The 11,302-nt window shown below is 44.2% G+C and overlaps 1 protein-coding gene across 1 annotated transcript; it reads right to left on the bottom strand.

Moving 5' to 3' along the window:
• Positions 1–6,574: 6,574 nt before the first annotated feature.
• On the bottom strand, positions 6,575–10,577 carry LOC130028277 (EMILIN-3-like). Its single transcript, XM_056119025.1, is given in 4 exon segments — positions 6,575–7,581; positions 7,583–8,394; positions 8,396–8,427; positions 10,574–10,577. Coding segments are annotated over 4 exon segments (1,791 nt in total). The 3' UTR covers positions 6,575–6,638.
• Between the last annotated feature and the right edge of the window lie 725 nt (positions 10,578–11,302).

Below are 11,302 nucleotides of genomic sequence, written 5' to 3'. Positions count from 1 at the left end.
TCTGTGCAGTATTCCATTAGTAACTAGAGAAAAATATAAAGCTATGGGCTGCATGTGTCCACAAATATTAACTATCTAAGAAATATTAGTATTTAACAAATCCAAAGATTAAGATATGGACTATTTTAATGATTGAAAGAAAATTCTTGGAGATATTTCAAAGCCAATATCTCAAGAGCTAACAATCTCTTAGCTAACAATACTAAGAAAGTTCTTAAAGATATTTCAAGGTTAATATCTCAATAGCTAACAATTTCTACTAATAACTAACTTTTCCAGTGGTAAAGACAGAATTAGACACCCCACCTTCTTACTCTGTCTTCCAGTCTTGAAATTCTGTGTTCACCTTTAGAAAGAGTATGGAGACAATGGAATTGTACCTAACTTACTATTGTAATGAAAAAAGCTGTGAAATCCTAAGTGGCAGTCAATGTGACAAGATCTCAGAACCATTCTCTAGTCAGAAGCTGGTACTGTGCTAAATTTTTTTATACTTTGCTCATGATATTAAAAACAAAGTAAGAAATATTTCATTTGTTTGTAAAATGGAAAGTGGTGCTAAACACTCCAAACATATGAAAAATGTTTTGTTTCTCTTGTTCTGGTAAAAATTTTGAGGAGAATGCAATGGAGATGCGTGCTGAGAGTAGACTATAGACCAAACATGCTAGCCACTCAATGTCTCTTTTGCAAACCACAGCACCCTAAAGGAGAGAGAGAATAGAAGGGAATGCCCTGCCACAGAGGTAGGGTGGGATGGGGGGGATGGGGGATGGGAGGGATACTGGGATCCGTGATGGTGGAGAATGGGCACTGGTGGAGGGATGGGTACTTGATCTTTGTATAACTGAAACCCAAGCACAAAAATTTGTAAGTGTACAACTGTACCTCATGGTGTTTCACTAATAAAAATTAAAAAAAAATTTTTTTGAGGAGAAAAAATGGGTAGTCTTAAACCTGCTGGTGCAAAATCTCCACTCCATCAATTCTTTAGTTTAGAGATTATTACTTGCTTTGCCATACTCCTACTTTCAGAAAATGGATCACTTATTGTATACAACAGAACAAAAAGTAAAATCATGCTTAAAGTGAATGAACAAGTTATTCATTTTCTTTTTCAAACGAGGAGCAATTTGATTTCAACTAATCCAACATAAGCACACCAGAATCCAGTATATTCAGGGTCCTTGGCTTACTCTTATCCTCACAATTGCAAAATATCCTTTATCAGGTATTCTAGCATCACAGCTGTATTCCAGAAAGGAAGAAAGGCATGAGTTGGTCAAGTCTATGCCTGCTTTACATATCTCTAGATCCCCACTGAATGGTCTTATGTGCTGTCTAATGGAATGATCAAAACTGAAAGTAGTGCTAAATAATCAACAGAGATCAAACATGTTTTGTTTCTCTTGTTCTGATCAAAATTATGAGGAGAAAAAAATTTGTTTCTGTTTCTTACGTACCTCTATAAATCAAAGTAAAAAGTAATATGTTGATCTCAGGCTTTCAGATTTGTCTCAAGTAAAACAAAAATGTTATAAATAGGTAATGCAAGGAAATTGAATGCTGGACAGTCAGTTGAGCACAGTTCTCTGTGTAATCTGTAATCCACTCTCTGGTAGTGGCACTGATAGGATCATATATTATTGCTACTCTATATCTATTTATTGTTCTCCAATAAGGCACACTCTTAGGATAGTATGTCCCCACTTCCTGGAACTGAATCAGACTCATCTGTTTTCTGATGAGCCAATACCATGAAGAGAAATTATGGGCATCATTTCCTGAGGGAAAACTAAGAACTTGTGTGCATTTTCTAATTTGTTCTAAAGCTGGCAATGTGCCTGATGGCATTTTCTTTATCAACCTGGATCCCTGAGCCATTACAATGAGCAGAGCCTCCTTGATGCTCACGATAAGCACAGACCATGCAACTCCTGGACAGGATCAAGCCACAAAGATTTGGCTGTTCTGTGTTCTTCGCCTACCGTGAGAGTTACCTTGTCACAATCAATTCCAGAGATATATGCTCATTTCTATTTATCATTTTTTACATCATTTCCTTCTCAAGTATATTCTCTTTTCCTCCTTCTTTATTTCACAAGTTCAACATGACTCTCTCTCACCACCTGTCAGATGACAAACACGCACTAATGTCTTTCCAAGTGTCGCTGCTGAATAGCAGCTAGTGCCATTATTGATACTGGGTTTAAAATAGCTACTTTCACTAAGTTATGAACCAAGAAAGCATAATTTACACTGGTTTGGTCTTCCTCACCTAGAACATCTTAAACCAATAAACCTTGCCATACAAAGAATAACATATGTCATCCTAAATTGTCTTCCTTTTTAAGTTTCCTTCCAGATGTCTTGATAACATTGAATTTGGGTGCAAAAAAAGACTTTACTGGCAATTTTTTTACTTGATTAAACCTGATGAAAGCTCAGTGAGTAAACGATAATTTTAATTTAAATTTCTGTAACACCAGTCAAGAATATAGAGAATAAATAAGAAAGTGAATGCCAGATTATAAGAAGGCCGTTATGAAGTGTAATTGAAATGACATAAGAGAGCATGTCTCTCACAGCTTCATACATTCTGCTTTAGAGTAGTACTAATTAGCTATATATTTCTATATTTAGATGCCATGATTATGTCGTGTTTTCAAAGTAGAGACAAGTAATACCTTCCAATGGTAGGAAAGCTTTTATGATGATTACCTTCTACAGAAATTATAGAATTCTTGCAAATGTATCTAGTGTTAAAAGCAAGACATGTGTAGTAATTGGATCATGATGACAGGGTGTGCAATGAGCATATTAAGTGCACATTTAGAGCAGAGGATGAGCAAGACTGTTGGAACTTAGAACTAATTTTTGAAAGTCTAATTATGCTAACTTGAAGAGCATCATGAAATGATGATCAGGAACTAAAGTTTTTGTTATCACCATTTTGTAATGATTTAGGAATCTTTCTTTTCTTCTTTTCATTTTTTCATCCTCTCTCTCTTTCTTTTTTGGGTGATATTCATGGTAATGCTCAGGAACTACACAGTGCTAATATAGAAACTGGATTCCTAGTCAGAGTGTAGAACAGTGGTAAGGGCACTTGCCTTGCATATGACCTATCCAGATTCAATCCCTGGCATGCCATATGGTGCCCTGATCCTTCCAAGAATGATCCCTGAGGACTAAGCTAAGAGTAAGCCATGTGTACAGTCAGATGTGGCCCCCCAAAGCAAAAGAAACCATTGTTCCTGCATCAAATCATCCCTTTGAGTTATCTTTCAGCCAACTTTAAGAGTACTTTTCACAAACATTTTTCTTTGTTTTAGACAATATTTCATTTATATATATATATAGGAAGTTACATTCATTTACTCAAGGTAAAAATAGCACCTCTAAAATATAAGTTAATAATTCTTCACATTAAACCATAATTAGGGTCTTGGGACATAGCTCAAAAGACTAGAAAAAAATAATTTTCCTGTTGGAGATCCAGGTTCAATCCCTAGCATCACAAGATTCCCCCAATTACTGATAAAGCTCCACTGGGTGTGACCCTCAAATCACAAAAAGCAGAATTATATTGTAAATCATAGTAAGTTGCATCATTTTTAGTAGGTACTAATTATATTTATTTGTTTATAATCTTTTTCCAAACACCCATCTTTGTTCATTATTGGTTTTCTATAGTAGTCAAGATTTCTATGGTTTTCTTTGTGTTACAGATTAATTTATCGTATTTGATTTAATTTGCTAATTTTTTCAACGTAGTTTTTCATCTATTTACAAGAGAAAAAGGTTGATATGTAATAATATTCTATTTTCAAATAATGTCTATAAGACTTTAGTATAATACCGGCCTCAGAGAGTGAGCTTTTGTACTAACCTCACAAAATAATTAATTGAAAATCAGAGTTATTTCCTCCCTGACTAATCTTGATAGAATTCACCAGAAAATTCTTCTGGACCTAGAGATTTCTCTTAAGAGGGTTTAGTTAAAAAAATTATGTTTTATATATAGTGGATAATTTTCTTTCTGTGTTTGGCAAGTAGTGTTTTTCGAAGTATTGCCCATTTCTTCTAAATTGTGACTTTTTAAAATTAAAATGATAATAGTATTTTGTATTTTATTTTTACTATATTTATTTTTATATTTTATACTTTATATTATATTAAATATATAGTATATATTAATAATTAATAATATATAAATATTAAAATATATTATATATTTATTTTATTTTTACTATAGTTGTTAATTATTATTCTTCAATTTTTTCAATCATTATTTAAGTTTTTAATTTTAAGTTTTAAATGTTGGTATCTTCCTAGCTTTGATTTGTGCTTCTGTTCTCATTGGTGAGCTAGCAGAAAGAAGTATTATTGATTTACATAAACTTTCAGAAAAAGGATAGCTTAGCCTGGTTTGGTTCGTTGACTTTGAGCTCACACCAAGTGGTACTCAAGGTACATCAGTACCTCGGGAAGTGTACAGTGCCATAAATTGATCCCCTGACTGCCCTTTAAAAAAAAAACCCTACATTCCTTCTGTGTTTTTCTCCAGCCAATTATTGAGAATTCCTGGATAAAAGACTTTGGCATTAACATACCCAGAATTTCTCCCATGATGCTAATGTGCATCTGTGGTTGAGAATCACTGCTGCCAGCACTTAAACACGCAACCTAAATGATAATAAAAAATGATTTAAGTCTGCCAGAAGCACCTGCACTTCTCGGACGCGAGGTTTCTAGGCAGCCCGACAATGCAGTCACCAAGACATCGCTGAGGTTTGTTTGAGCTACACAGCAGAGCACTTGATTTCCATCATTGGAGTTTTCCAAGAGCTGTGGCTGGAGGCTTGAGTAAGGGCTTGCTCTTTGGAGGACAGGGAAAGTATGAGAAGAGAAAGGAGTATGAGAAGGGAGGGAGAGAAAAACATAACATATTCAAGAGAAAGGGAGGTTTCTCCAAAGGAAGAGGGTCCTGTTTAATTTTTTAAAATTAGGTTTACTTTGGTCTCTTTCCATGCAATGCCCTGGCTTGGGGTTTTCTGTATTAGTGTGTCTTGCAAGTGTGTTGTTAAGAAAAATAAACGTGGAATTTTTCGTGTTCTTTCAAAACTTTAGGGCTTTTGGTTCTAGATAAAACTTCCCTTGTCCTGAGAAGATCAGTTCTGGCACATGTTGCAGTGAGTCTTATGAAGCCTCATTTTTCTGCATCCCCAAAGAAGCTGGCCTTCCCTCTTGGGACTGCATTAGGGCTGGTTACAGTGTAGCTGTTATAGATCGCATCTTAATTGTATTGCTTTCTAAAATTCATTCTTAGGAGTCCCCTTATCAACTTTCCTTCTTTAAAAACAAACCCTTAGGGGCTAGAGAAAGGATAGCTGGTAAGATAAGCCTGGCACAATGCCAGTCCCACTAAGATCCCAGGAACCACATATGGTCCCTCTGTACACCTCCGGGAGTGATCCCTGAGCACAGAGCCAGTGGTAAACCCTGAGTAGGCAGGTCGGACCAAAAAAAAAAAATCTAAGAAAATAACACCCCCCCCAATCAAAATGAACTTAGACTCTGACCATAGAATTGAGGTTCCCAAGGGGTGGGGATGGGGGTCAGCCTGACTGTGATGAAGAGGTCCAATGGACTGAGGTGGAGGAATATTGACACCATGGTGATGGGCATGATAAAGTAACATTATATTTCAAAAGTATTAAAACATTTTAATCCAGGCCCACCCTCCAAATAGCACCAAGTGGGGACAAGGCAGGATAGCACTTGTGGAGAAACCCAAAGGCAGGTCTATGTGGGAACTCCCCATACTGTCCAGCAGGAGGTGTCCAGGAAGCACAGCGGAGGTGGCTCACAAGAGCCACGTGGCTATATGAACACGACTTTCCAGGGGCGTTCAGAGGAGACGGTCCAGCATCTTATTTCCATCCCATCCAGAACTGGGGTTTTGCAAAGATGCCAGAATGGGCCCAAACCCTTCCCCTCCCACTGGGGTCTGGTCTCCTCCGGGACACTCTGCCAACACAGTGCCCCCTCCCCCACCACCACCACGGGGGGGAAGACTTCACCCCCACAAAGGAAACCAGGAACTGTGGAGATAGAAGTGCCCTGAACACATCCTTGGGGAAGGAAGGAAAAGAATCCACTGGCTCGGACTGATCCCTCCTTCCTGGAGATTCTACAGATGCCCAGCTGCCCCTCCCCTCTCCCTGAACCCACCCACCTGGGTGGGAAATAGAGAACACTCAGCCAAGTCTTAGCGTCTCTGTTCTGTCTGGAAGACCCTCACGTTGGGGTTCAGAAACAGCATCTAGGGCAGTGCCAGGTGTTAAGTGACCCAGCGGGCCTCCCCAGAACCCCTGCAGAAATGACCCAGGGAGGAAGTGGAGGAGCTCCCCCAAAGCCCCCACGTTGGGCCAGCCCCCAGGTCCTAACCCCCAGCAGATGTGGGTGGGCTGCCGCACAGGCCTGTGAGTCTCTGGATGGGCAGTGAAATAAGAGGTCAGCCAGTCTCCGAGATCCACCTGCTGTCTCTGACGGTCACGTTAGGGAGACACCAAGTGAGGATTCCAGTGGTGGTAGGAGGGCATGGTCTGGGCACAGAGCCCTGCCCAGCCCACCTAGTCTGTTCTCCCGGGCCGCTCCTGCCCAGCCAGCTGCGCCCTGCAGTGGAGCAGGTCATCCCGGAGGCGGGCGATGTCCTGGGCGTGCTGGGCCAGTGTGCGGTTCAGCTGGTCCAGGTGGCCCCACAGCCCCTCGCGGGGTCCGTGTGTCTCATGGGGCGCGTTGTCCAAGCCGGCCTCCAGCAGGCCCAGCCTCCCACAGGCACCCTCCACTTGGGCCACCCTGCGGTCAAAGTGGCCCACCACGTGCTTGAGTTCCCGGGCCGTGTCCCGGCAGCGGCTCAGCCCACCAGCCACGTCAGCGACGCCAGCCTTGAGCTGCTCCAGCTCGCCCCGCAGACTGAGGACCTGCCTGTGGCCAGCGTGGAGCCGGGAGCCATGGCCGCTGAGCTGCTCCTGGATGGCGTGGACCTCAGCCTCTACGCGGCGTTCCCGCTCGTCCAGGGACGAGTTGGCGGCCAGGAAGGCGTCCGTGTACTGACTGACGGAGTCGCTGAGGCCCGAGAGGGACCTGCTCACAGAGTTCAAGTTCACCTTGAGCAGGGTGATCTCGCCCTGCAGGGAGCTGCCCGTCGCTTCCGCTAGCTGCCCCTGGACCTCGGCCACGGTGCCACGGAGCTGCTGCAGCAGAGCGGTGTGGCTGGCCACCTGGCGGAGGAGTGCCTCGCTCTGGCTCTGCCAGGCCTTCACCTCAGCCACCAGCGTGTCCAGGATGGCCGAGGTGGCACTGGGGGTGCATGAAGTCTCCAGCGACACCAGCCGCTGCTCCAGCACCGCCAGCTCAGTCTGCACGGGGGGCTGGGATGCCCTACCTGGGGGGGCACCATCACCATTAAGCTCCCCGGCCAGGCTCCCCAGGCGCTCCTCCAGGCTCTGCACCCGCCCCTCCAGCAGGGTCCTGAAGCCGCCTGCGCCCCACGCCTCTTCCCCCACCCCCCCCACAGCAGCCCCTCGTGCCCCGCTCCGTCCCATTGAGTGTCTCCAGGCCCTTGAGCAGCCCATCTGCACCCCCGTCGAGCATGGCAGCGGAGAGCTGCGTGAGTTCCTCCCGGGTGAGGGGGCCACGGCCCCTTGGTGCTTCGGGGACCCCCTGCAAGTGCTGCTCCAGGCTGTCCACCCGGGCACCGATCAAGGCCAGCTGGCCGCAGCAGGTGGCACCGCCCACCAAGCTCAGGCCCTGCAGCTGGGTGCCCAGCTGGGCGAGCTCGCGGCGCAGGGCCAGCTCACGGCCATCCAGGCTCTGGTGCAGCCTCTCGCTGGCCGCCTGGCCCTCCTCACACTGCTGCCGCACCTCCTGCACCCGCAGGCCACACTCGCTCTGGACGTTCTGCAGCTTCTGCTCGAAGCCGTCCAGCAGGCTGCCCCAGAGCCGGTGCAGGCGCTGATCCACATACTCATCCAACAGGGCCAGGGAGGTGAGCGGAGAAGGGGCCGCCGCCCGCAGCCTCTGCAGGTGGGCCTCGTGATCCAGGGCCAGCCAGTGCACTTCGTCCAGAAGCCGCGCCTTGGTCTGGAGTGTGTCACTCACCTCGGTCACCTTGCTCAAGAGCTCATCCAGGGGCGGTGTAAGCGGCCTGCCAGCTCCGTGTCTGGGGCTCACAACCCCCTCGGGGATAACCCCAAAGCCCACGGGTACCACAGGAGCCCTGGAATCACCATTCACCCGAGTGGGGTCCTCGTGGCTGGCCACCAGGCCACTGAGGGTTCCGTACGCTTGTGCCAGGCGCCGGACATCCGCCTCCAGACGTTCGAGCCAGCTCGGCAAACAACCCAGGGCCTTTCCATCCTGGGAGAGGACAGGAGGGTGGCCGGTCTCATTCTGTCCTGTGCTCACCAGAGGGACTTCCTGTTCTAAGCTCCTTGCTGCTCCCTCAAAAAAAAAAAAAGGCAGTAATAATTAAAACAGCATGGTACTGGAACAAAAGCAGAGCTGCAGACCAATGGAACAGAGTTGAATATACTGACATTTCCTCCCAAACATATAATCATCTAATTTTTGATAAGGGGGCAAGAAAAGTGAAATGGAGCAGGGAAAGCCTCTTCAACAAACTGTGCTGGCAAAATTGGACGGCTACATGCAAAAAAGTGGGCTCAGATCTCTGCCTAACACCATGCACAAAAGTAAGATCAAAATGGATTTATGACCTCAACATCAGACCAGAATCCATAATGTTTATTGAAGACAAAGTCGGCAAAACTCTCCATGATATTGAAGCTAATGGTATCTTCAAAGATGTCACGCCACTGGCCGAGCAAGTGAAAACAGAGATAGACAAATGGGACTATCTTAAACTAAGAAGCTTCTGCACCTCCAAAGAAACAGTGACCAAAATACAAAGACAGCCTACAGAATGGGAAAGGATATTCACCAAGTACACATCCGACAAGGGGTTGATATCAAGGATATACAAGGTACTGGTTAAACTCCACAAGAAGAAATCACCCAACCCCATCAAAAAATGGGGTGAGGAAATGAACAGAAACTTTCGCAAAGAAGAAATTCGAATGGCAAAAAGGCACATGAGAAAATGCTCTACATCACTAATCATCAGAGAGATGCAGATCAAAACCACAATGAGATATCATTTCACACCACAGAGACTGGCCCACATCCACAAGAACAAAAGCAACCGGTGCTGGCGCGGATGTGGCGAGAAAGGGACCCTCCTTCACTGCTGGTGGGAATGCCGGCTGGTCCAACCCTTTTGGAAAACAGTATGGACGACTCTCAAAAAATTAGAATTTGATCTGCCATTTGACCCAGCTATAGCACTCCTGGGAATATATCCCAGAGAGGCAAAAAGGTATAGTCGAAGTGACATCTGCAATTGTTTGTTCATTGCAGCACTCTTTACAATAGCCAGAATCTGGAAAAAACCTGAGTGCCCAAGAACAGATGACTGGTTAAAGAAACTTTGGTACATTTACACAATGGAGTACTATGTAGCTGTTAGAAAAGATGAAGTTATGAAATTTACATACAAGTGGTACTACATGGAAAGTATCATGTTAAGCGAAATGAGTCAGAAAGAGCGGGATAGACACAGAAAGATTGCATTCATCTGGGGAACATAAAGCAACAAAAAGGGAGAGTGACACACAGGAATGGCTGAGATTAGTACCAGGAATTTTGCTCCATGAATGGAAGGCCAGCCACAGGCTCTAGGTGAAAAGGAAGCTCAGATAGAGAAGAGAGTACCAAATGAAGGGTGTTGTGAGGACCCTCCCAGGGTGGGAGAAGCATGCTAAAAGTAGTCGATAGACCAAACATGATTGCCACTCAAAGCCTCTCTTGCAAAACACAGTACCCAAAAGAAGAGAGAGAGAACAAGGGGGAATACCCTGCCACAGAGGCAGGATGGGACGGGGGGGGGGGCGGGATGAGGGTGGGGGGGATGCTGGGACCCATGGGGATGGATGACGGGCACTGGTGGAGGTATGGGGACTTGATCATTGTATAACTGAAACCCAAGCACAAAATTTGTAAGCCTATAACTGTACCTCATGGTTTTTCACTAATAAAAAAAATAAAAAAAAATAAAAAAAATAAAAAATTAATATGCAGGGTTCATAGCTTTCCACTATACAAAAAAAAAGTATTAAAACATTTAACAGTTTTGCAAACCAGTGTCTAAAATAAAAGTGAAAAAAAGTATAACTGTAGCACATCAATGTTATCCCAATAAAAATATTGAACTAAAAAAGTGGGGAAAAGAGAAAAATGTATATCTAGGCTTACACAAAGCCGAAGGAAAATGTGGAAGCACTATATAAAGTAAGGAGAAGGACAAATCTCAGAGGAGACCACTGAGATGGGCTTAAGAAAATATCAGGATATTATTTATGTTACGGTTGCACGTCTCCGCCCTCAGATAAGTGAATCTTGTTTCAATCCTTGAACCATCTTTTAGAGTTTCATATTCTAAACCTACTCATTTGGGATTAGAGCACTGTAACAGACATGTGATCAGTCTGTAATGGTGTATATCATTTGGCAGCTACGAGTTACACATGGTTTTGAAAACATTCATGTGCAAGATTAAATTTGGGAGCTAGTAATCAATCACGGCAGGAAAGAAAAAGTTTTAAATCTAATAATATTTTTCAGTGAAAACGGATATTACTTTTGCAGAAGCGAAACATTTGATTTTCAGAGACTTTTGTTTGTTTGGTTTCATCAACTCTGGGAACTTTTTGCTCATTCTGAGAAATGGGTTGACCGCAGACAATAATTGGAACATTTCTTTTTGGTTCCTCTGGAATTTAAACTTTTAGTGGAACTATGTCTTTCCAAAGTATTCTATTAAATATGGACACCTGGCATGCCAGTGTCAGTGTGAAAGTAGCCCACGCCGGTGGGCTCTTGAGAATTGTATGAAATATTTACATACAGAACTTGGATGATTGAAACTTGATTGTACAGAGAAGGTAGATGGTTCAAGGTCCCTCCCCAGATGTCTTGGCCTCTTCCTCCCCCGTCCCCAATTTTGGGTCACACCCAGTGATGCTCAGAGGTTACTTCTGACTTTGCACTCAGGAATTACTCCGGGCAGTGCTTGGGAGACCATATGGGACACCAGGGAGTCGGCAGCGTGCAAGGCAAACCCCCTAGCCACTGTGCTATTGCTCAGCTGTGCTATCTATGAATGATGACCCCATCA

This window comes from Sorex fumeus, unplaced genomic scaffold (genome assembly GCF_029834395.1).
Source record: "Sorex fumeus unplaced genomic scaffold, SorFum_2.1 ptg000039l, whole genome shotgun sequence".
In the NCBI taxonomy this organism is placed as follows: Eukaryota; Metazoa; Chordata; class Mammalia; order Eulipotyphla; family Soricidae; genus Sorex; species Sorex fumeus.
This window is presented reverse-complemented; position numbering and strand designations above follow the sequence as displayed.